The sequence below is a fragment of the Anastrepha ludens genome, chromosome 4, assembly GCF_028408465.1.
Source record: "Anastrepha ludens isolate Willacy chromosome 4, idAnaLude1.1, whole genome shotgun sequence".
In the NCBI taxonomy this organism is placed as follows: domain Eukaryota; kingdom Metazoa; phylum Arthropoda; class Insecta; order Diptera; family Tephritidae; genus Anastrepha; species Anastrepha ludens.
In genome coordinates this window covers 35059569-35086326 of record NC_071500.1, presented here as the reverse complement: position 1 = coordinate 35086326, position 26758 = coordinate 35059569, and the positions used below count along the sequence as shown (strand labels likewise).

The following is a 26758-nucleotide window of genomic DNA, read 5'->3' as shown; positions in this document are numbered from 1 at the left end:
GTGAGAAGAAGAGAAAGATGGTGGGAAAGGGAGAAGGAAAGGGGTATTAAAGGTTAGAAGTAATTAGAAACTGCAGTTTTAAAACACCTTGCTTGTTTTATAAGCTTTATTGTAGTTGGTATAGAATTCCATAGTTTAATGGCACTGACAAAGAACATGCGTTCTGATTCCAAGTAAGTGTAAGTCGGAACAATTAGATTCAATGTTCGGGTGCACTGGCATTGTTTAATGTTTTTATACAGGTACAATGGTTTTTGTGTGTATATTAGTTTATGCAGGAACAAAACAGAGCGTATTTTGAGATACGAGTCGAGGTTATGATCGAGAATCTGTTTTGAGTAGACAGATATATGGTCATATATCCTTTTTTCAAACACGAAACGCGCTGCATTATTTAAAGCGATTTGCAATTTTTGTTTCGAATTATTATCAAGCCTGCAATATACTAATTCAGCGTATGATACATGAGGAACAATGAGTGATCTAACAAGTTTTAATTTAGTTTGCCGTGGCAGTAAGTAGGCAGTACAATATAGCTTCCTAAGAATATTATATACCTTGTTTACAACATAGTTTACATGGTCAACGCATGATAGTCTTGAATTTATTCTGAAACCCAGGTTAGTTACTATGTCATCAAAGTTAATATTTACTTCATTAAGTAATATTGGCGGCAAAGAGCTAAGGTCATACTTTGAATGAGAAATAGCAATCGTCTTCGTCTTTGACTCATTTAATTTTAAGTTGTTAGATTTAGACCAGTTAGAAATACGTGTGAGGTCTTCATTAAGCCTTGCTTTCAAATCTTCAATAAGACCTATTGGCCTTGACAGGTAGATCTGGGTGTCATCAGCATAGAGGTGAATCGACGAATTTTGGCAACACTCAACAATATCATGAATGAAAATGCAAAATAAAATTGGACCTAAAATAGAACCCTGCGGCACACCTGACGTAATTGGTTTTAGACTTGAGTAGTTATCGCCACACTTAACTTGTTGTAGCCGATTCGAAAGGTAACTTTTTATTAGTTGCAGAGAAAATGCTCCAAACTTATAGTGATAGCACAATTTTTTCAGTAAAATGTTGTGATCAATAGTATCAAATGCTTTTGAAAAATCGAGTAATACTAGCACTGTTAGGTAGTTTTTATCATAAGCAGAGCGAACATCTTCAAAAATTTTAAGCATAGCTGTGGAGCAACTATGTAGAAATAGACAGGAAAAAATATTTTCTTATCACATACAGTAGATAAGTGATTAGCTGAAGAAGAGTGACTAATAGAAGAGGCGTATATTTTATTTTTATAACATTTGTCGTAAAATTTACAGCAAATATCCTACAAAATGTGGGTTCCCAATTAGACAGGGCTTTTGAAATAGGGCCTCTGCACTGCCCAGAATAACCAGTGAATTTAACCACTTGTATGGACATAAGTTGTTTGCTAAGTTATTGTCTAATTACCGGAAATTTGTTTTAAAATTTCTATCAACATTTTTGATTGTCAACGACTATTTTGTACACTCGTAAGCGTCACCGCGATTAATTAGGGTATGCGAGTATGTACTTATAATAGATAACGTATTTGCTCGTATATATTTCATTTTAAGTATGATTATATCTACATACTTACGTACATACATGCATAGTTATGCTCACTTAGACTAACATAAATAATATTTACTATTTGAAATTTAAACTAAACCTTGAACCCATTCGATAAGGTACCCATAAAATTAACAATATTTCAAAGGTTACTCAATAAAATTTATTGAATGCATACTTGCCGATATCAGATGGTGTTGAGAGAAGTTTGCACAAGAAGAAACATTGCTTGAAAATAAGAAAGTAATGAAGAAATATTTCTACGGCCAAAAGTCCCCAAACGGCTAAATCTAATATCGCCAAAGCTCATAGAACTCTCTCTCTCTCTCTCTCTCTTCACACACTCCTTGATATTCCACTGGAACACGTATGGGGAAAGGCAGTTTCGGAATTCCTTACAATTGGGTTCTAACCGCAGAGCAGATGTATCTGAAATTCCAACCAGACAACTAGTACGTCTACTATTGTTGCTAATGGAAGCATGGAAATAATTATATCTGAAGAACTCCATGTTAGGGGCACTGATGTTGGGTTCTGTCAAACGGAAGAAAAAATCACATCTAGAGCGATGCAACAAGCCAAAAATTAATGTTAACAGTTTCTTCTTCTTAATTGGCGCGATAACCGCTTATGCGATTTTGACCGAGTTTAACAAAGCGCGTGAGTCGTTTATTTCTCGTGCTAACCGGCGCCAGTTGGACACACCAAGTAAAGATTTTGACCCGATTACACCTCTGATGCATTTTTGAGGATACATGGGTAGTTGATGAATAACAATAACCTATGCATTAATGCACATCCGGCAATGTGCTAAAAGTGGCTCTCAGCAGTTGGCCGTAAATTGGGGGAAGTGCTTTGTGAGAATTTTTTATAAACTAGGAGCGTTCGGCATTAGTCTGAGTTGAATTGAATATTTCAACTGAATATTTGAATTTAATTGCTCAGATAGGAACATTTTTTTGTTATTGAGAAGTGATATGTACAACAGTTTGCAAATTCGTGCTGCGCTTATAAATTATTTTATAAGTCTGTTGAGATTTGCAGACGCCAACGCCAGGCAAATGAGCTAACGGCTAACGTAATTAAACGGCCTTTCTCATTCGCTTAACAGATAGGAAACATCGACCAGAGGAGGCAAACGTTCACGAACTATCCCATTGTCATTTTTCCCCTGAAAATGAGCAATTAATATGCAATCTGTGGTGTGGTCGAAAGCCACTTCCTTTTATTCCCAATATCCAAAACAAGTAACCAAGTGATTGATTCAGTTCGGACCGAACTTTATATAGCTGCATACATTTTGGTAATATTTACTTTGAAATGACTGTTCTTTTTTGCAATCAAAAAAGCTCATAGACAAATGAAAGCATTGATCCTAATATTTAAGTATTGTAGTACCAAACTTCATGAAATGAGTTCGATTTCTCTCATCATTCAGTTAAATGCAAAATAATTGTTTAATCATCAAAATTTATTTTGTCGCCTTCAAAGCAGGCTCCATTCGAAGCAATACACATAAGCCAATGATTAGTCCAGTCTTCAAAGCACCTTCTAAACGCGTTTGAAGAGATCTTCTTCAGCTTCTTCAGCGAATTCTCCTTAATGGCCTCTATCAACTGAAAGCGGCGTCCGCGGAGTGGCAATTTAAGTTTTGGGAAAAGGAAAAAATCACAGGGGGCTAAATCCGGTGAATACGGTGATTGTTCGATGATATTTGTCGAGTTTTTGGTCGAAAAAGTGTGCACAATATGAGCCTTGTGAGACGGTGCGTTATAATGGTGCTAGATCCATGAGTTTTCTCTCCACAATATTGGGCCGTTTCCTGCGCACATTCTCTCTCAAAAGTCGCATAACTTCAAACTAATATTCTTTATTTACCGTAGAACCATTTGGAACGAATTCCGAGTGCACAACAACATGATAGTCAAAGAAAACTAGTAGCAGGACTTTCACTTTTGACCGACTTTGACGTGGGTCTTTAGGCTTCATGTGGATAGCGCCATTCAGCCGCCAGTTGGCTGTTTTGCATGTCAAACTTATATACCCACGTCTCATCACCTGTTACGATGCGCTGGATAAAAGTTGCCCAATTGAACGCGCGCTTTTCAAATGAACAATTCCTGATATTTTTTTGACAGAACATATGTCTATGTTTAGATCTATCTCGATTGCTTTAGGCAGTTACATACAACCGTTATGTGATTATAATAATAATAACCTCGTGCATAAATGCTCGTGGATATAATAAATAGCGAGCTCAACGTTCAAAACACGTCTCCTCTTTTTCAGTTAGTACTAACCTTAAAAAACAGCTGTTAATATTTCATGATATTCTATCTATTCAATAAAAAAAAAATCATGTTTCAATTTTACACTGCTTCTTATTGGGAAAAAATACCGTTCAAGCAAAGCAATACCTTGAAAAGTGTTACGGGGACTCTGCTTCATCAGGAACAATAATAAAACGCTGGTTTGCTGACTTCAAACGTGGTCGTAAAGGCACCGATGATGCACAACGCAGTGAACGTCCAAATGGGCAGTAACACCAAAAAACATAAAAAAATCCACAAAATCGTTTTGAATGATCGAAAAGTGAAGTTGCGTGAGTTAGCTGACATTGTAAAGATATCAAAAGAACGTGTTGGCTTTACATTGCATGAGCATTTGACTATGGGATAGATCTGTTGAATGTGGTTGCCACATTTACTCACTGTTGTCCAAAAACAAGAACGTGTTGATGATTCTGATCAGAGTTTGGACATGTTTAAACGTAATAAACCGTAATTTTTGCATCGATATGTGACATTGGATGAAACATGGAACCATCGCATCACTCCGGAATCAAAGCAATCGGCATCTGAGAGACAGCAATTGGTGAACTTCGCGTCCAAAGCGCCCGAAAGCACAACAGTCGGCTGGAAAGGTTATGGCCTCGTTATTTTGAGATGTGCGTCGTGTAATATTCATGGACTATCTTGAGAAGAGAAATACCATCAACAGTGAATATCAAATAGCGTTATTGGAGCGTTTGAAGGCCGAAATTGCGAAGAAGTGTCCGCATACGGAAGAAATTGTTTCATGAAGGCAACGTCCTGTGAATTTAATCAAAACAATGGCAAAACTACATGAATTGAACTTTGAATTGCTTCTACATCCACCGCATTCGCTCGGTTTGGCTCCCAGCAACTACTGGCTCTCGCTCGGGTTTTTTATCTCCAACTCATTCATTCATCCAAACGAGTATGTACCCTCAGCATTAGTACCCAGTTCCCAACATAATAAAAGTATAAGTTTATATTTCTTACGCGCATTTTATTTCTTACCCCATCCCGCGAGTAACACCATGAAAGTCGTACCTAGTATAAACCCAGCAGCTGGTATGCATACTAACAATCTATATGTTGCATCGGTCATATCACTACCCGGCCTCTTTGGCACCCAACCCCTGCTCCGTTCTACGGCACGTTTCCACTTTGCGTAACGTTGTTTACGATCATCATCGGTATTGATTGGCAGAAATAATTCACTTTGTGAAGTGTCTTCATAAAATTTGTTTGGGTCTAATCGGAACAAATCAATACTCTCCGCCTGCGCTGCACATAGAGCTGCCCCCAAAGATATTGTGTCCGTTTGTATGCGATACAGCGCCAAACCCGACGTATCGGCCTGCAATTGCATTAACTTATCGTTCCCAGACAATTCACCATCCACATAGACTTTGTTTATTTGGTAGCCGCTCGCATCGTTTATACATTCGACGATGTCACGGGTCTGAAAGCAAATCGCCTCGAGTGCGGCACGTAAGATGTGTTTCTTAGTTGTATACTGCGTCAGACCAATGATCAGACCGCGAGCGCTCTTATCCCAGTATGGTGCGTAAAGTCCAGTCAAAGCAGGCACAAAGTAAACATCACCTGTTGTGGGCACAGCGTCAGCATGCTCATGCACCTCCTTTTCATTTCGCACAAGACGTAAACGCGTCCTTAGCCAAGTCAAGCACGCTCCTCCCACAGGCACCACACCTTCTAATGCATAAATAGCTTTTTTTCTCGGCCCTAATTTGTATGCAACTGTGGTAATCAGACCACGATCTGTTATAACACAGCGTTCCCCTGTATTGCAAATCAAAAACAGGCCATTTTGGTAACTATTTTTCGCCTGACCTGGCTTCACGCAATACTGGCCAAGCAATGCCGCCTGATGATTGCCGATGATACCGGTTATAAGTTTGCCAATCAAGTGACCGCAACGCTCATTTTTGATTCTGCCGTATATTTCAGACGAACTGCGTATCTCGGGCAGCATATTTCGATCCACACTGAATGTACGAAGCAACAAGGGATCCCATTGTAAAGTGTTAATGTTCATAAGGAATGTGCGAGAAGCATTCGTCACATCGGTCACATGCAGCTCACCTGTAAAATTAATAGTTGAGTTTACATGCAATATGTAAGTGTATAAACGATGTTTGAAATGTGGAAATAGACCTCCTCACCGTTCGTTAGATTCCAAACAATCCAACTGTCTACAGTGCCAAATTTGCAATGACCTTCCAAGCATGCGGTGCGCACTTTTGGCACATAATTCTTCAACCATCGTATTTTGAGAGCCGAAAAGTAAGGTGACAATGGTAAGCCCGATGTGAACTTAAAATGATTAATATTCTGATCATCTGTATCTGCAACAATGCGATCCACAATTTGATCTGTACGTATATCCTTCCACATAATTGCATTATAAAGAGGTTTGCCCGAGCGCGAATCCCACAAAATCGTGGTCTCGCGCTGATTAGTGATTCCAATGGCTACAATTCCCTCAACCGTAAGACCTTTCTTCGGCAGTACTTTACCTAATTCATCCCAACACTTGTAAACTGCTTCAATAATCTCCATTGGATCTTGTTCAAACCAACCAGGCTGTGGTATTGAGACGCCAATATTCTGTTCCGTCCTGACAACTTCACTAAAATCTGGTGGCTGATGTATGCTGAAGTAAACATTGTCTGTTTCACACCTGATAACACCAATCAATTTTTGATCATTACCCGTATGTATGTACATATGTATGTATATAGTTTATGTAACTAAAGAGCGATCAGAAAATTTTTAAATAAATATAATATAGAAAAATCAATTAATGATTTTTTTTATATATCAAAGATGCTTCAAAATGACATGACCACAAATCAAAGCACATTAAGCAGGTAGCAGCAGTAGAGCAAAAATAACAAAAGCTACGTTTTTTGTTTTTGCTTTTGGTCCTCAGCATTTCAAAGTCTATAAACAAAGATTAATTGATTTGTGACTGGAGTAACTTCAAGAAAATTTGACAATTTAGAGAACAAATAAATTGAAAAAAATCGTTATTGCAATCCTACGCCGTTGCTGTTTATTGTGGCTTGGTGGAAATTAACACTTTTGAATACCCAATACTTGATAATACAATGTACATATAGCATTGGCCGTTTATAAGCTAAGTTCGCTCTTTAAATACCCATGTAAGGTGGGCATGAATCCTCAAGATTCAGTTTTATTCCCTCGTGGAATCCCATTACATTTGAGTATTTGAGAAGCGAATGGAAAAATAGTCGATGATCGGCGGGGCCCTCTTTTTCTTAATTGGCGCAATAACTGCTTACGCGATTTTGGCCGAGTTTAACAAAGTGCGCCAGTCGTTTCCTTCTAGTGCTAACCGTCCCCAGTTAAGCACACCAAGTGAAGCCAAGTCCTTCTCCACCTAATCTTTCCAGCGCAAAGAAGGCCTTCCTCTTCCTCTGCTAACATCAGCTAGCACCGCATCGAATACTTAGAGCCGAAGCGTTTGTATCCATTCAGACGACATGAAAATTATCCAATATGGAGAAGTCCACGCAAGTGGACACAACTTCCGGGATTAGCCCAAGTATCCTCCGGGTAGCTTCCGAACACCTGTTCGAGAGCGAGCTAATGTGAGAAGGCGAAGCAACCCAGGATAGCTGCTTGTGCGCTGGGTTTGGAACCCGTCACGTAAAAATCCCCCCAATGAAAACACAAACAAAGTCTCGGCGGAGCACCTATTTACACATTCCGACTTGCGTAAAATTAGCTGGCCTAGGGTACCAGCTTATTGGAGTATCGCATTGTATGAGCACTCAAACCCTTCAAATCAAAGGAACCTGACTGCTTTATATATTCACAGATGCGGAAATCTGTAGAAGTCTTCTTGTTGGCTGAGACTACGCATGACAGTGATATTCCCTCTCCCATAACGCAGACATAACCCTATCTTCTTATAAACTCGGAACTCCGGAACTCCCTTCGCTCTTAACTCTTCCTTTATATGGATTATTTCAGATCACTCTTTAACAGGGATGTATACCGTTAGAATGGCCCGAATGAAACGACATTATTCTCACGAATCATTTCTACCTCAGCTGCCTCCAGGACGGGGATATTGTATCGAAGACAGTAGGTTCTACGTTACAGGAAGGACTAGGTTTACATCCGCCCAGGGACTATCATTTCAACAGTAACCACCAAAAATATTTGCGGAAATATTTTAATAACAACTAGGAAATTGAAGAAGCTCTTTATTTTGTTCGTACATTTTCCAAAGTGCGGGCAAACGAACACCGAGAACCCGCTACAGCTCAAGTATATCGAGCGTTTTCGAATAATTTGAATAATATCAAAAAAAAAAAAAATAATAATAATTGGCGCGTACACTTTTGTTAGGTGCTTGGCCGAGCTCCTCCTCCTATTTGTGGTGTGCGTGTTGATGTTGTTCCACAAATGGAGGGACCTACAGTTTCAAGCCGACTCCGAACGGCAGATATTTTTATGAGGAGCTTTTTCATGGCAGAAATACACTCGGAGGTTTGCCATTGCCTGCCGAGGGGCGACCGCTATTAGAAACATGTTTTTATTAATTTTGCTTTCACCGAGATTCGAACCAACGAATATCATACATAATATTGTAATATCATACTTTTAATAAATTTTACGATTTTGTCAACACTTTTTGTTAAGTTTTACAAATTATCTCTACACAATAATGCTGACAAATATTGTAAAATTGGTAATTCTTGTTTAGCTGCCCAAATTGTTCAAAAGCTCGCGAATTTCGAACAAGCATTTAAGCTGTTGACCAATGAGCGAGTTTCGAGCGAAGAGCAGCTCCAACTGCTCAATACCCGGGTATCTGGAGCTGTACTGTGAATAAAAGTTCTTTTATAAAAAAGTGAAACTCGGATGAAATTATGCTGCGCGTTTTTAAGCGGTTGTGATTCCAATTCGATAGTGAATTTGGCCTTGGATCTGTATCGTCGAAAGTCAGAATTGCAGATTTATGATCATTGATCACCAAAAGAAAATTAACATTGATCACCTTTTACAACATGCATAGTTCAGTTTGATGATGAACTTACCTTTGAAATTACTTTTCGCTTATGGATTTCAGAAAAAATTGTTCGAATCGAAACCAAATGTAATAAGTAACGAAAATTGAGTTAAAATTTGTGAAAATTCTAATAAAAATGCTGATAAATCGGGGCGTACATCTGCTATCAATAGCAACTGAATCAGCTGCAAAAAAGTAACAAAAAAAGAGGTTGTCTGTAAAGTCGGTTTACTGACGATAGTCTAACGTGACAACGTCATAAGAAACTACTGATGGAATGGTTGCATTTTAAAAAAAAAATTTATTTTTATTTGTTTGATAGATATTTTGTATGGATATAGCCTCCTTCTAAATGGAATCGCAATGGAATTGATCAAGTTACATTTACACAAACGTGAAAAATTAGGAAACATTTATTAAATTCATAAAAGATATGTTCAATTTCGATTGTGCATCAGACGTTAATAAGTCAACAACACTAAGAGGCACCATCATCGATTTGACACATTACACTCGAATCACTCCCTTTCATTTCCTACTTTTCCTATCATCGTACTATTCTCAACAGAGAAGTAGGTAGTTCATTACCCATGCACGCAGGAAGAAGGCATATGCAAATACAAGTATGTGAATTTATGTACCTACATATGCGCATATATATACATACATATATATACTCACTCAAGTAGGAGAGAGCCAGATGTCAAACGTTGCCGAACGCGGGGGCCGATTGTGTCTCTTTGTCGTTCGTTCCGCGCTCTCGCTTGCAGTTCAAGCAAGGTAACGACGCATGAAAAGGTAACGCCGAATGAGCAAGGTAACGACGCATGAGCAAGAAACGACGCATTTTTTGGTGCGTGCAACCGGCTACATCGAATTATAAGACGTTATCACGTCAAAATTGAAAGCAGTTACTCCGTTCTCGACACATCACCAAAAAAGTCGTTCCATACACAATATTTGAGAAAATCAATTTTCTCAATTCATATTTTTCCGTGAATTTTTCCATTGTTTTAGTAGTAATTTTGCAGAGCAGAGTCAAATTCTACAAGTCATAAAAATCGGTCCAACCGTTCCTGAGTTTTAAATAACCCATAAAATAAACGTTATAAGTAAGATAATTTAAATTTTTTGAAACATTTCGAAGCGATAGTCCACACGAATGAAAAGAATGCACAATTAAATAAACTCCAATAAGTGGTTATACATACAAGGTTGCTTAAAGGGGGATTAAAGTAGTATATCTAATCTATATATCTATAGGGTGAGGAAGATTTATCATTTTTGCAAGTTAGCGCCGTACAAACAAACATACAAAACAGACAAGCAATGGAGCGCCCTAAGGTCAAATGAAATATTTTCGTCACTCAAAATCGTTTTTTTAGTAAAAAAGTTATTTTAAATTCGAAAACTGGATAATTAGTTTAACGCCACCTTACACATGCATATATGTACTTACATATAAATAGACTTATTTTTTCAATCAAAAATTAAAAACAAAACCACATTCGTTTTATCGTTCTTCATTTTACAGAATTTCCTTTATTCTTGCAAATTCTAAGTAAAATAACAATAACTTAATAAATATTTTGCAATAATTATATAAAAATATATATAATATTTACAATTTAAATAATGTCATCTGGCAAAAATTTAAATTCACAGGGCAATTTGTCATTTAAACAATTTATCACAACCAAAACTTTATAAGTACTTAAGGATAGATTTTAGTATAATTAAATGTTTTTATTAAACATAATTCAAAAATAAGAGAGCTAATTTCACACCTAGCCTATCTTTATATACCCAAGCACATTTTAGTAAAATTTAATTTGGGCTGGGTATTCAGTTTTGGAATCAAACAAGCTCATAGACACTGAAAGATATACAAAATGGCGCAAAATTAATCACCCTACCGGAAGATTTAAACTTTTTGCAACTAGACACAGGCAGTATACAAACAGACAAGTAATAGAGCACGTAAAGCTCAAAATAAAGATTTCCATCACTCGAAATAATTGTTTTTATTTAGTAAAAAAGTCATTGAAAAGCAAAATTAGATAATTAATTTTGCGCCACCTATTATAGTTTGTACAACCAGACGAATGGACAGAAATTTAGTCTTTATATTCTTTATAACTGGCGCTTACACCCTTTTTTGGATGTTTGGCCGAGCTCGTGCTCCTAATTGTGGCATGCGTCTTGATGTTGTTCCACAAATGAAGCGACCTACAGTTTAAAGCCGTCTCCGAACGGCAGATATTTTTTATGAGGAGTTTTTTCATGGCAGAAATACACTCGAAGGCTTGCCATTGCCTGCCGAATGGCGACCGCTATTAGAAAAAACTTCTTAATTTTGGTGTTTCATGCACGGAGATTCGAAGCTATGCGCTTCCGAATAATAGTCACGTACTAACGCATTCGGCTATGGCGGCTGCAATTTTAATTTATTTAGTTTTAAAATATAAAAATTGGACGTGGTTTTAATCCGACCTCAGTAATATTCATGTCGGACCTAAAAGAGATGTGAAACAATACGTGTACCGAGTTTGGGCGAGTTTTATTAAGTCATTATCAAAGTGCGAGTGGCAACGCCTATTTTTCAAAATTTTATTTGCGTCAGTATTTATCTTTAAGTTCGTCATTTGTCCCTTATTCGACAAGAGAGCGTGGTTATTGCCCGTTTTTTGTCCATTTTTAATACCAAACTACCTTGGATAGTAGATTGAGTAATATGTGTATCAGTTAACGCACGATCCCTCTTATCGTTCTGAACATTTTGATATATACAATTATTGTGTGCATATGTCTATCTCTATCTTCATTCCTGTATGCTGTTACATACAAAATTATAATACCCTTGAGCACAAGTGTGTGGGTTCTCGTATAATAGTAAACTGCAAGCTAACGCAACAGTTCACACACCTCAACCAAAGTATGACGGTAACCCAACACTCCACACGAGCAACGCTTTTGAAGAGATACCAGAGCAGCGATTGGCGTTTCCGTGGGAAACGCCTATTCAGAAAAGAATGGGTCACGTTGCTGGCACACGGGCTTAGCTTTAGTATTAGAACTAAGAATAATTTTTAAGTCAGTTGTAAATTAAGTTTCAACAAATAAAGACCGTTCACCGGATAAAAATTGTTTTTTTTAAAACAACCGTGACCGGGTAAATTAACTTGCATACTTAAAAGCTAGATACATATGTATATAAGTACATGTACTTAGGTAAGTATTGGTGCAAAATTCAGCAAAGCAAAACTCCTGCTATATAAAACTATTTAGTTAACAAATTAAGTAAGGCTTTTAGCTTCATAAGTACATGCATATTTGAACATACATATAAACACGTTTACTCTTTTAAACATACGAGTATGTATGTGAATATGTACAATTTTTACATTTAAGCTACCTCCTCGCCGAGTGAATAATCATGGCAAAAGTACTCATGACGAACAATGCCGCCGGTACCGAGGATAATAGCTTGTATGTTTCATCGGTTATTTGACGCACAGGTTTCTTAATTACCCAGCCCATACTGCGCTCCACTGCGCGCTTCCACTTACCATAACGATAATAGCGTTCATCTTCGGTGCTCGTTGGTAAGAAAGTATCGTAGTCTAAAACATCGTAAGGCAATTCATCGGGATGAAAGTAGAATAAGTCGATGCCTTCCGCTTGCGCGGCGCACAATGCAGCACCAAATGCTGTAGTGTCAGTCAATTGAGATCGAAAAACAGTCAGTCCTGCCGTATCGGCCTGTAATTGCATTAGTAAGTTATTCATGCTGATCGAGCCATCAGCATGCAATTTATTCAGCTGAAAACCGCTCTCCTGATGCATGCACTCCAGTATGTCGCGCGTTTGAAAGCAGATCGCCTCAAGGGCAGCACGCACTATGTGATGCTTTGTGGAGTATTGCGTCAGGCCAATTATTAAACCACGTGCATCCTTCCGCCAATATGGCGCATAGAGACCCGTAAAAGCAGGCACAAAATACACATCTCCCGTTGTGGACACCTCCTCAGCACATTGTTCCGCTTTTGCGTAATCTTTTAACAGACGAAAACGATTCTCCAACCAACGTAAAGCATGACCGCCTACAGCTACTGATCCCTCCAGTGCATATGTGGCCGGTTTATTTGGTCCCAGCTTATAGGCGACCGTGGTAATTAGGCCGTGCGCCGAAATAACTGGACGATCGCCAATATTGCATAAAAGAAAACAGCCGGAACGGTAGGTATTCTTCGCTTGGCCTGGCTTGATGCACATCTGTCCCAGCAATGAAGCGTGTTGATTGCCAAGAATACCACTAATCGGTACACCAGTGAGCACACACCGATCGCTAGTGATGGGGCCATAGATTTCTGAACTACTGCGAATTTCAGGCAGAATTTTTTTATCTATTTTGAAAGTGCGCAACAGCTGTGGATGCCAATGCAGTGTATCAATGTCCATAAGTAGAGTGCGTGAGGCATTTGTGACATCGGTAATATGCAAGGCGCCTGCATTAAGGATGCAACGATTTAGTACAAAAACAAAATATTTAATAAAAATTAGTTACCTTTGGTAAGATTCCACACAATCCACGAGTCAACTGTACCAGCTTTGCAAAAACCTTCACGATGCACCTTCCTCACCTCGGCTACATTATCAAACAACCAACGCAATTTCAACGCCGAGAAATATGGTGAAACAGGTAAGCCAGAAATATGCTTAAAATAATTTTTGTCATGATTATCTAATTTGGACAGTACTCGATCAACACATTGTTCACTTCGTATATCCTTCCAAACAAGCGCATTATACAGCGGCTGGCCAGTACGTGAATCCCAAACTATAGTCGTTTCTCGCTGATCTGTAATTCCAATGCAGCTAATATCAGCAACGCTGTAGCCCAATGCGGGTAGCTGAGCGCAAGCTTTTTCGCAGCATTCATAAATGGCATCCATCAGTTCCAACGGGTTTTGTTCAAACCAGCCATCCTGCGGTGTGATCATCGTCAATTCGATTTGATAGTTTGCCACTTCTTTGAAGAAAGGCACCGAGTATAATGAGAATTGAACGCTGCTGGTGCCTTCATCGATGACCCCCACGAGACTCTTGCTTGTCGTAGATGGATTTTGTGAAGTAATTATACGGCACTTTGCCCCATTCAACAGGCGTTTGCCTTCCGTCATGATTGCGGTGCTTCCAGTGACTAACCAGTTAGCTGCCTCGTCACGTAACAAACTAATTTTGGGTCACTCTAAGCCAACTAAAATTAATGGATAATAAATTATGGGTTATAGGTATAAACTGTAAATAGAAATTAATAATTGCATGCATTTCTTTTGTAAACACAGTCGAAACCGGATAACCTGAGCGGCAAAAGGGTTTATTAAATCGCTTATATTAGGGGCAGTTAAATGTTCTCAACGTATTTCGACCATAAAATTAACAAAATTATAATTATTCTCAAGAAAATGGTTCCCAACAGTCTACTTGCCTGTTCGACTCGACGATTTTCGAGATTTTATCAAGATTTTCGACGAATGGTTTGCTAGAGCGAAATCGTTCAGAATTAAGGCTTTACCGTACTACGGTATTGCGTCAACAAACAGCACAAATTTGTTTGTTGCCGTTCGCCGACTTTTCATCTTGGTTATGGTGGTACTTTATTTTGAATGCACATTACCAAATTCAAAATTGCTTGAAACATTTCATTATCTTTAAAACGGCGATATGACGCACTAAAGACATCTAGCGGTAAACATTCAGAACTTCTCACTGCACCCAATATATAGTATATAGGTAGTAAATTTATATTGGCTAGTAAATTTATGTTAGCTATTTTGGCACAACATCGTTTGGAAACGATATATTATATATGTGTGAGTGTATATGTAAAAGGTCTTGCAAAAGAGACGCCTAGATGACAGTAGCGAATAATTCCTAAATGAAATTATTTTATGTCATCTTTGGCTATTGTCAAGTGGACAGATGTACAATTTTGCACGATAGAGCAATGCGTTGAAATTATTGAAACTTCTTATGAAAATCGTCGATCTTTAAGAATAAAATATCGTAAAATTCGTGATTTTTTTAGTGGAAATAATTGTCCGAATAAGTCAACAATTCAAAGTTTGGTGAAAAAAGTTCAAGAAACAGGTTCTGTCGAGGATAGAGAGAGAACTGCCAGACCAAAAATTCCACATTCTATTGAGAATATTGCTGCTGTAGCGCAAACTGTTGCTGAACAACCTTCAAAATCGATATCTCGACGTGCTCATGAATCGACTGTTTGGCGGATTTGACCTATAGCTGTTAATTAAATGGTGTTATTTTTCACATATAGTTGTTAAGAGCCGTATTTTGAAAAAAAAAGTGAAACCTGAAAGAATCATCAACATACAACATCTAGGCAAGCCTTTTGTAAGACCCTTTACGTTTTAATATATGTAATTTATTACGTGTAAATATATGTATGTACATACAATGAGCGTTTTAATATATTTTTTGCACTAACAGTGGGTGTTTTGAACGCAGCTAAACAAACTTGCTTTGATATTTAACTGCAAGAGCTATGTGTCTTCTTTTTTTTTTTTTGCTGCTTTGATATGAGATTGGTTTTCGATGTATTTTTGTGCTATGAACACAAACAGAACTCTCTTATCAAGGAACCAAATTGGAATGATTCGGACAAGCCCCTATTGCTAAAAGCGGAAACTTGTGTATAGACGTCACACTAGCAGAGAAGCAATGTCTATGGTATATACATAAATGTCTGCCCCACTGTAAATCAAACTATTACCGGACTAGCACTAGACTAGCCCATTTTTACATCGGTACCAGCCCGCACTTAAGCCCCAGCATATCTAATTGCCAAACTCCTCAAACGCGCACCAGGTCCAAGAGCACAAAACCGTGCAAATGCATTAGTTGAGCATATTTTGATATTTCGTGTCGCATCGAAAGTATTTACGAAATGGTTATTACAAAACTACTCTTTTTCTTAACTGTACTAATTTCGACTACACGGCATATTTGGTACTTTTAACATCTGCATGTTATGTACTTTCATATGTTGAGCTTCGGCGTGCTTCCAATCGAACAAAAACAAATTAAATATACAACTCGTTGGGTTACATAGCACATTTTTAAATGATAACATACGTGCATGCATACTGAGAAGTAAATAAATGTTGTAGGTAGGTGAACATTGTCCGCAAACTTTTTGTTTTCGTTGTGACAGCGATTGGCAAGGTTTGTAATTTAGTCACTTGGCCTGTTCTGTTTAATTTTTGCTAGCCACAAAACAAAATGTAGAACGAAAATCAAACAGAAAATAATATGCACAAAGAGGTTACAAAAACCGTTAGCAGCCACCGCTCTACCCAATTCAACAATTTAAAAAATTAACTCGAAAGTGCAAACTTGACTCTAAATTCAAAAAACAAGGGAAAGTAGGTCAAATAAAGATCATATTTTTAATAATTTTGACATATTGAGAATTTTTATATTTTGTAAGATTTAGAAATTTTTAGAATACTTGTATTAAATATTAAAAATATGTTAAATTTGAAAAAAAAAGGAAAAATTTGGAGAAACCAGGGCGAATCTATGGTATCGGTAAATCAGCTGATTTATTTTTTTCTTTCTTTGTTTTCTACTTTGCCAATATTTTGTTTTGACAATCAAACGTACAAAACTTTGTTGTTGGTCTAGTGCCACCACCTAATAAATTATGAAATTTTAATTTTTGTAATAGCGTTTCCTTTTTTCGTAACAATGTTACATTTATTCTGCAATGTGCCAATGCTGTCCGATTTTCGTTTGGTTCTTATCCGTTTTCAATATATAAATAAGTAAATATTATTGATCGGATCTAAATGAGATGGCGAGCAACACCTGTACCAAGTTTGGGCGCATTTACCCAAAGTAAGCGTGGCACCGCCTATTTTTTCCAAAATTTTTCTTCCATTGTATTTATTTTTTTTGGGGTTTACCCTTTGTTTCAAATGTGAGTAACTTTGCTTTAATTACCACCTTGTTCAAAAAGTTCCCAGAACAACCACAAGATGGCGCTCTTTTATTAGGTTGCCATATCTGTGAGTAACATTCATATCAAAATTTTATCGCCAATGCTTAACATTCGTAAAAGTTACGCCGTCTTTGAAAATGGGCTGCAGAATGGATGAATTCGCAGCAACGAAGTTTTATTAAATTTTGCGTTAAAAATGGATTCAATGGTGCGGAAATCTTAGAAATATTGGAAAACTGTAATGATAGCTGGTAATGATGCTCTAAAGAAAACAGCCATTTACGAGTGTAATAAACACTTCAGAAGAGATCGTGAGTCCATGGAGGATGACGAACGTAGTGACAGGGCATTCACATCGAAAACGAACGAAAACATTAATAGAGTAAAAGAAGAGTTGATAAATAACCACAAATTAACCATCAGAGAGATGATAGAAGACTTGACCAATATCCATAGTAGTTAATCCATTCAGGATACTGTAGTTAATTATTTGGGTTTATGCCGTGCTGCTGCAAAGTTGGATGCCAAAGGACTTGAATTTCAAGCAAAAAGGGGGCCGTGGTCATTCATCAAACACATCATTACTGAAGACAAGACGTGGATATATGAGTACGACCCGCACTCCAGACATCAGGCGAGTGAGTAGAGAGCTTTGAATGAACGAATGAACCAAGACCAAAAAAAAACCTAATTTTCAGTCAAAAATTAGAGCGATATTCTCGGTCTTTATGGATTACAATGGTATTGTACACCATGAATTTTTACCAGAAGGTCAGACAATTAATCACGACTATTATTTGGTCATTATGAGACGTTTACGTGAAGCAATTCGCCAAACATGAAAATATTTGTATTAAAATAACTCGTGGACTTTGCACCATAATAACGCACCGTAGCCCGTGTCGTCATTGTATGAAATTTTGACCAAGAACAAAACGAATACCATCCAATAGCCATCAAATTCACCTGATAAGGATTCCTGCGATTTTTTCTGTTTGATCGAGTCACAAAAAGGAATAGAAGCAGAGAAATTCAAAGATCTTAGAGCGAATCTAAGAAACATCTTTTGCACCGAACTTGTTAGAAAAAAATGTTTTCATTTTAACTGCGTTCTTCTTACTGTTTTATAAAAACGTGAAAAATTTTTGAACTTTCATCTTATAAAAGAAAGTGGTCGCAATGGATACTACACAAAATCTACAATATATAAATAAAACAAATTTTCTTAATAAAGGGTTTTCCAATAACAGGTGTTATGGTTGAATGGATTGCGCTATCGAGACATGATTAACGATTTTTTATGGTCGAAATTGGTTGGTGTTGATCTGGATAACGTTTATTTTCAACAAGACGGCGCTACAAACTACAAGCAACGAAACGATTGATATTTTCCGGTAAAAGTTTCCGGACCGTGTTATATCTCGAAGAGGTGATCACAATTGGTCACCGAGATCTTGTGATGTAACACCTTGTGACTTTTTTCTTTGGGGCAACGTGAAAGAGAAGGTCTACCCAAACAGCCCAGGGTCGATTCAAGACCTCAAAAATGGAATTCGTGAGGCTGTCGAGGACATAGGTCAGCGACTTTACAATTCGGTTATGGAAAATTTCATGAAAAGGATATAGTCCTGTAAGCTAAGTCGTGGTGTTCATTTTCCTGATGTTATTTTCCACTATTAACGGCATACCTTCCTCTTTATAATGAAATAAACATTCGATCATTTATATTAAAAAATAGCATTTTTCTTTGAATATCAAAATAAACCTCTTATTGGAAAACCCTTTAGCTAAATAATAACAGAATTTGATTGATCTACTTTATTTTAAGCAAGACAGGCAATACTTGTAGCTGTTCATTTTACACGCTTTTGCGTCTGCGCTGAAAATTTTATAGTGGGTGCGTCACTACCAAAGTACACAGGCTCGAAACGCCATGCACGAAACATCAATTGACAAAAAAGTTTTTTTTCTAATAGGAGACGTTCCTCGGCAAACCTCCGAGTATATTTTTGCCATGAAAAAGCAATACAATACAGTATACAAATCATGGAAACGTATGAGTTTCCAAAAGACGTGTTCAGTAATAAACTTTCGCAGAGCGCTTCACTTACTTTTCGGCATACTCACTTCTGGCAGACCGGCTCTGCCATTAAGCAAGAGTGTCGTCGCATTTAAAAAAAGTACAAGACTGTACAAGTGAGTCAACAACTACCAATGCACCTCAGGGTTGGGTGTGACAAGCCAATTATGAAACTTATTGCTTTCTCACGCCAATCGTTTCAATACTAATCGGTTCCAACAAAACGGTGGCCAACTGACCGCATAGCTTATGTGATTCAACTCTTTTAGACTATTTTTTGTGAGGCTGCTTCAAATAAGTGGCCAATACTAGTAAACTAACTACGAGAGAATGCTTGAAGGTAAGCCTAGATATGTTGGAAAAGGTTTATACACACAATTGTACCGACCGGATGCTTTTCATAAGACAAACTCAAATTAAACATAATTCGGCCGTAACCGAATGGGTAGTGCGTGACTACCATTCGGAATTCAGAATGAACGTAGGTTCGAATCTCGGTGAAACACCAAAATCAAGTTTGGTGAAGTTTTTTCTAATAGCCGTCGCCCCTCGGCAGGCAATGGCAAACCTCCGAGTAGGTATTTACGCCATGAAAAATCTCCTCATAAAAAATATTTGCTGTTTGGAGTCAGGTTAAAAACGGTAGGTCCCCCAATTTGTCCCTATACGAGCTGTGTTCGCGAAGTAATTAAGTATCGCGAATTTTGAGTTTTCGCAGGTTACGTACCTATATTCGATTTTTTTGTGGCGATATGGTGGTACTCATGTCTCTCACTGATGCCGACGAGTTCGGTCATTTTGAATGTTCAGTTAATTGTTGACAGCTACTTTGCTTGCGCGTGTTTCGGCTCGCCTTCGATTTTTACCTATTCATAAAGATGGATCAAAGAACCTGTATCAAATTTTGCGTGAAAAACGAAATTAAGGGCACGAATGCATTCCGAATGTTGACTGTGTCATACGGAGAAGCTACTACTACTACTACCAAAGCAACGTGTATCGGTGGTACAAAATGTTCTCAGAAGGACGAGAAGATGTGAACGACTAAAAGCGTGCCGGACGCCCGAGCACTTCAACAACAGACGAAAAAATTAATGAAGTAAAGAAAATGGTATTGGCCAATCGTCGAATCACCGTTAGAGAAGTTGCTGAAGACCTAGACATATCGAATAGCTCGTGCCATTCGTTTTTTTTTTTTTTCAATGATTTGGGCATGAGACGGGTCGCCGCAAATTTCGTACCAAAACTGCTCAATTTCAACCAAAAGCAGCATCGCATGAACATTGATAATGAGATGTTGGACTCTGTCCGTGACGACTCAAATTTGCTCCAGAGCATCATAACTGGTGACGAATCGTGGGTTTATTGTTATGACGTGGAAACCAAAACTCAATTATTTCAATGGACGAACCAAGACGAAACGAAAAAAGCGCGCCAAGTTCGGTCGAATGTAAAAGTTTTGCTTACCGGTTTCTTCGATTGCAGGGCAATTGTGCATCATATTACCGGCAAGTTATGCGCAATTTGCGCAAAGCAATCTGCCAGAAACGCCCGGGTTTGTGGAAGAACAAAAATTGGCTCTTGCATCACGATAACGCCCTTGTTCGCACATCGTTGCTTGTGCACGACTTTTTGGCCAAAAACAAGACACTAATCATGCCACAGCCACCGTATTTCCCATATCTGGCCCCCTGTGACTTTTCCTTGTCCCCGAAACTGAAGAGGCCCATAAAAGGACGACGCTACGCAACCATTGATGAGATAAAGACGGCATCGAAGGAGGAGCTGAACAAGATAAAAAAATGATTTTTGAAGTGCTTCGAAGATTGGAAAGAACGTTGGCACAAGTGCAATATATCTCATGGGGATTACTTTGAAGGGGACAAAATAGATATTAATGAATAAATAAATAAATAATTTTTGAAAAAACACAAAATTCGCGATACACCTCGTATATAGATATATAGATATAACTAAGCCAAATTATTAGCTATTTAATTGATTTTTGTTCTATTCAAAAAACCCCCTTTTCCTTCTTCTTTTCTCTAAAAAACACCCTATACATTTTCATAAGATTAGCTACTTTACTAAATTTTATTAAATTAAAGTAAAGATTTATACGTAAGTAAGTTGCTATCACTGTTGGTTTATCTTCCATAAAAATTATCAATAGCCTCTCGATAAGACGCAAGTCCAACCCAATCATTTATCCATTTATTTGGTTTGTTTTTTCGATCTCCATTGATTTCTTCGATTATGCAATGATATTTGTTATACCCACAACCTTACATAAAAATGTAATGCGTACACTTCACCTTCACAATCACAATTATCAAAAGATATCTGTGAAATTAAAAAAAAACCACTTAAGTCGACTTAGCACTTTCCACCTATTAAACATTAAATACCATTTAAAGCCTTAGCGTACATATAAATAAATGGCGAACACAATTTTTAAATTCTATAACGATCTATCGGCCAAATTGCTTTAGTCAGATAAGAGGTTATGCCAAAAGTTCACAGACGATTGCAGCAAAATTATTACATTTTTAAATAACTTATGTTTATTATATTGCACAGTACGACTATTTTAAAACTTTTCACTTCATCATCCTGACTACCGTCTACGATGCGTACATTTCAAATAGAATTGAAGTTCAAAACTCACGCTTGGTAAAAAAAGTTTAAAACGACACTTGCATATGCGACTTACATATGTACGTAATCTAACAAACCTCGGATGTGTTTACTTCAGAGGGTAAAGTACAAACTCTGTGTAATTACATGAAGTTCGTGCGCATCTGAAGTTGATGAGAATTGCGGTTGAACGTAAGCAAATTTACGATCGGCTGTTGTTTTTCAATGCACAAAGATAATAAAATTAATAAAAATCGCCTAATTTATATTCGTTATTTGTGGAGGTTTAGATTTATAACACCGCAAAACACGTTTGTCTACCAGCTAAAAGCAACACATACTGAGGGACGCATTAAAGCGGCAAACATGGATGAAGCATTGGCGATTAACTAAATGATCGCCGAACGCACTAGTAGCAACAAACGAAGGCCTTTTTTACATACATATGTATGTATATTACGATAACAAGAGCACTGCAACTTCTAATCGTATATTATGAAAATTGGCTGTCATGCAGATAAGGAAAAAATCGATGCCGATTGGTATTGGTGAGGGCAATGGTGGCAATGACGGCAATGGTGGCAATGACAATGTCAATAAGCTGCGCGACCAACTAACCCAACAACGAAGCAACAGATCATTCGATCGATCGGTAACCAATTAAACAAGCACGCGACAGAAAAAAAGCAATCCGCAGATAGGAAAATCTCTGAGAGGAGCCGAAACCTACAGCCACGTTCAAAGAAGCCCGAAACGGCACTTGCATGCAACCGAACGGTGGTACTGATTAAATGAATAAAGGATATATTTTTTAATTGCATAAGGTATGGAATTTTTTATACCCGGCGCACATTTTAGAAGTATTTAATTTTGGCCGACTGTTAATTTTTGAAATCAAAGAAACTCATAGGCGATAAGAGTTATAGCTTTTACCATCAGACGGACGGACCTAAGAAAGGTGGGAAGCAAGACGCATACCAAGTTTTATTAACTCAGATTTACCCGAAATTGAGCATGAAACCGTCCATTTTTCAAAATTTTACTTGCACCGCATTTACTTTTTTTGTTTTCTTTGTTTTTGTTTCTGACTTTATCATTTATACCAAATTTGAGTAATTTTGCTTGCAAGATAGCACTTTTTTTGGTTGCGCGTTTTTGAAAATTGGCCGTTATGTGGTAGGTGGACGTGGTTATTTACAGATTTCACCAAATTTCATTAGCAACCTACCTGGGACAAAGAGTAAGCCAAGTGTAGCAAATTTAATTGGAATATACGAGTGTGAATTTTTGCTCGAGTTTACCGTACGCACGGACGAACAGACGGACGACTCAAGTGTGCGCGGTTATAAAAATCTTAAATACTAATTCGCCTTGCAAAAAGCAGATCAATGAATGCGTTGCAGATGGAATTTTTTTGAAACATTCAAAACGGTTAAAGCTTACACTTATCTCACAAAAGCCAAATAAAAAATTGAATTACACATTAGGGTGACCAAAAAAAAAATATATTTATTTTGTTCTTGAGGCTCCCCAAATTTATTCCATTGCTAAAAAAAATATACATATATTTTTTATTTATTTAATATTTACGCTTGACGCTTTGAAATTACGTATTCCGTAAATTTGTCCAAAACATGCTTTAAACAAAGAAAAAAAAACCAATAAATATTTTTTTATTCAATTTTTTTGAATAGCCAGTAGTCAAGCCTAGGATTTAGCCACAGGGACTCTGATCGTGTAATTTTTTGAACATTTGTGACTTGAAATTAATCGCTAATAAAGTGATTTTTGGCAACACAAAATTTAAATTTTAACAGAAGTAGTCCCGTCATAATCGAACTTTCAAGAAGTCGCTTGCGGATGAATATGAATTTGCAACGATGTAATTCATTAATTATATTGTATTTGCTTGAAATATCGGGCACGATAGCTATTTGGTTCTGTAACTTCATGATTAGTTGGTTAATTTCCCTAATTTCAGTCATTTTAGAAAAGTGAGAAATTATAACAAATAAATTAAAAAGTTAGAAAATCGCAATTTTTCAGGATTTCAATCGCTGAATCTTTTTTAATTGGCATATATATGTACGCATGTATGTATGTATGTATATGTATGTTTTAGGCTATTTTCCTATTTATAGGGGGAAGACCGGGAATCCAAAACCTTTTCAAAATAAAGGACACCCTAATGCGCATACATATTTTCTCATTCGTAGCAGTAGTACATACATATGCAAAAGTATTTACTGGGTGGTCCATATAGAGGGGTACTTTTAAAAATGCAAAAAGATGAAGAAAAATAAATTTTTTCTGTATATTATTGGTTTATTGATATTCGCCTTAAGAGCCTGAATCGTTAATCGATCGTTCGCATAGCGCCGATATTTAACGATACGCCATAGAAAATAGTCTAACAGCGTCAGATCCGAGGTTGCCAATTAGCATAGCCGAGACGCGTATACCGAACTTGGTGCGCAAAAAATAGATTGTGGAATGCGATGTATGGTATGGTGCACCATCCTGCGGAAACTAAAGATCATCAAAACCCATGTTTTGAAATTCCGGCCACAAAAAAGTTACCACTCACCATTGACCTAAATTACCAAAATCCGCACCAAACTGCCACTCTCTTAGGATGCATTAGCTTCTCGACGGGCACCTGCTGGTTTTTCGATCTCCAGATGCGGCAGTTTTGCTTATTAACATTGCCGCCGAGATGAAAATGGGATTCGTCAAAAAAAATTACTTACTTTGAGCTACATAACATTGACTTTAAAAATAAATTTGCAATATTCAAGAGTAAAGCGATTCATTTCGTCCCGCGAAGATATGATACTTTCTGTCAAAATTTCCCGCGGGTAAGCGTTATCACTGTAAAAATGATATGAAAGAATGATAAAAAAAAGCAATGTACTATGTGGACCACTCTGTATATTGCACATGCGTTTTGTTACAATTTATTCAAGAAATTTCGGCGCCAAAAATTATTCATCGAGCCAGTGAACAAGGTCAATGGATTCATTGGATACGTAAACTGTCTATATGTATAGCGATTATTGGACAATGAAATACAATTTTTTTTCCATCTTTCATTTACATTTCAAACCATATTCATATATGTACATATTAGGAATGGTTTTCAAAAGTTGAATAACTTGTGCATTTATATTTGAACAACAATAAGCGTTTATAGCACAAATTTATAAAAATAAATGTATTCATGTCAATGCACATTGAACAGGTACGAGAAGTAGCGTGAAAGAAATGTGAAAATACGAATCAGAATGCAAGACGAAGGAGAACTTACACAAATAACACATGAATAATTTGCACAAGTATGACATCACACGCACAACAAAATAATGGTACGAGATGGGCGCCACCTTTGTGTACCGTACATCGTCACAGTAGAAAAAATTCAGCAAAAAAAATAACAGCAAACCGCTAACCGGCTCTCAGCGAGTTTGAAGGAATCAACTGGTTTACGACGTAACAGGGAATGTAACAGCGGTTTGTTTACGACAAAACTGAGAATATTTTGGTGATATAAGAAAAAATCAACACAAGAACTATTTACGTTAGTTCGTTGTCGTCTGAACGTTATTTATGGTCTGAGCAACCATGGCTGAGAAAATTCAGAGAGTCTAGGATGGTCAAACCTGCTAATATATCACCCTTGTGAACACAGACTGTTTGGTTTCGACAACGTAAAAATACATGTTTCATGAGTGGGCCTAATTCTGCTACGAATCCCTTATGGCGTCGCAGCTGAAGTTACTCTCACAATTTTGTTTCGGATGGCCAAATCTTGTAATTTTAATCCTAAATATATCGCCTTATTTAATACACCTTGATTATAACCTCATACATTATTGTATTAGATATTTTTTCTTCTACAACCAGAGAACATTGAGAACAATCAACAATCAGAGAACAATCAATGTTCTCTTCTACTACATTATTTTTATTTCCTACACCAACTCATTTATAATCCATATTAGGTAGATTCATTGTACATACATCCATACATATATTTGTTTTGTGACGTTATCACAAACCCATCGGTCGATATAACATCATTTGAACTACTATTTACCAACAATGAAGACGAGCCCATCTGTGCCTAAATCTGATTGGCCAAAGGTCGATTTGGTTGTAAACTTTTATATATACCTTTGCGTACATACATATATACATAAATATAGTGTACAATACGTACATACATTAGCAACCATTTGCTCATTATCCGGATGGTTATGTTGTATTAAGTTGTTGTATTAGAGAGTGACAAAACATTTTATGCAATTATTGTAGTCGTTGGTATTTTGCAGAACACTATACTCGGTTGATTTATAAGAATAGCGTGCGATTAGTTTTTAAGTACATATCTACGCATTTACATTTATTTTCATTTTATATTTCCTTCACTTCAAACATCACATTTGTTTCTCTTAATATAAACAAAGACAAACGCACAGCGATTGTTATTAAAAGAAATGAGCCGAGCCCACCTTTTGCTATTTGCAATTCTGAACACGTTTATTAAGTGCATGCTACATGCATCTCTGTTTTTGAGTTGCTGTATTGTTTATATGTTAACACGTTAAGGACCAATAAAAATGTAATAAAATAGTACTCGTTATTGTTAAACGATCTCCGTTTCAGTGTATGGAAAACTTATTCACGATATTTATGAACTTTCATTGAACATTTTGCTTAATATTTTGCGATTTGTATGTTTTTCGCTATAAAAACCTTTTGAAATGAGTTGGGTGATGTTGACAATGGCAATAAAAGTAAAGATTCCAAGTGTAGTCCCTTTGCTTTTACAACCAATGTTGAATTGTTGCCGAAGTGGATCGAGTTCCGCCGAAGGCCAAAAGCATTTAATGCGAAGTTTAGCGTCATTTAAATCAATCGACAATTGTTAATATACTTATTAATGTCAATATTAATAATCTTTAATAAAAATCATTTAAGGGGGGAAGCTGGTCTAGAGCGCAAAAAATGGGCATATTTTATGAATTTATTTT

The 26758-nt window shown here is 37.1% G+C and overlaps 2 protein-coding genes across 8 annotated transcripts; both read right to left on the bottom strand.

Moving 5' to 3' along the window:
• Positions 1 to 4915: 4915 nt before the first annotated feature.
• LOC128860620 (glycerol kinase-like) lies at positions 4916 to 6714 on the bottom strand. The gene is made up of 2 exons (XM_054098252.1): positions 6101 to 6714; positions 4916 to 6020 (listed from the first exon to the last, which is right to left on the bottom strand). Exons 1-2 carry the CDS (start codon positions 6663 to 6665, stop codon positions 4918 to 4920), a joined length of 1668 nt encoding a protein of 555 aa, XP_053954227.1. The 5' UTR covers positions 6666 to 6714; the 3' UTR covers positions 4916 to 4917.
• Positions 6715 to 11590: 4876 nt separating this feature from the next.
• LOC128861620 (glycerol kinase-like) lies at positions 11591 to 26277 on the bottom strand. 7 transcript variants are annotated; one of them, XR_008454393.1, is made up of 4 exons: positions 25945 to 26277; positions 13550 to 14242; positions 12165 to 13490; positions 11591 to 11879 (listed from the first exon to the last, which is right to left on the bottom strand). XR_008454393.1 is itself a non-coding variant. In XM_054099876.1 (3 exons), the coding sequence occupies exons 2-3, from the start codon at positions 14163 to 14165 to the stop codon at positions 12394 to 12396; spliced, it is 1713 nt and encodes a 570-aa protein (XP_053955851.1). In that variant the 5' UTR covers positions 14166 to 14242; positions 25949 to 26277; the 3' UTR covers positions 11591 to 12393. The 7 variants fall into 7 exon arrangements, 6 of the variants coding, with proteins under 6 accessions (XP_053955851.1, XP_053955854.1, XP_053955852.1 ...); XM_054099876.1 differs by having other exon boundaries at positions 11591 to 13490; positions 25949 to 26277; XM_054099879.1 differs by lacking the exon at positions 25945 to 26277 and adding an exon at positions 23027 to 23048 and having other exon boundaries at positions 11591 to 13490.
• Between the last annotated feature and the right edge of the window lie 481 nt (positions 26278 to 26758).

What these genes read in the sequence shown, in the direction of transcription:
- LOC128860620 (XM_054098252.1), bottom strand. Translation starts at nt 6,665, where the DNA reads ATGTACATACATACGGGTAATGATCAAAAATTGATTGGTGTTATCAGG. An exon ending in TGTTTGGAATCTAACGAACG is followed by an intron (nt 6,021 to 6,100) that starts GTGAGGAGGTCT and finishes TTAATTTTACAG; the next exon opens with GTGAGCTGCATGTGACCGAT.
- LOC128861620 (XM_054099876.1), bottom strand. Translation starts at nt 14,165, where the DNA reads ATGACGGAAGGCAAACGCCTGTTGAATGGGGCAAAGTGCCGTATAATT. An exon ending in TGTGTGGAATCTTACCAAAG is followed by an intron (nt 13,491 to 13,549) that starts GTAACTAATTTT and finishes TCCTTAATGCAG; the next exon opens with GCGCCTTGCATATTACCGAT.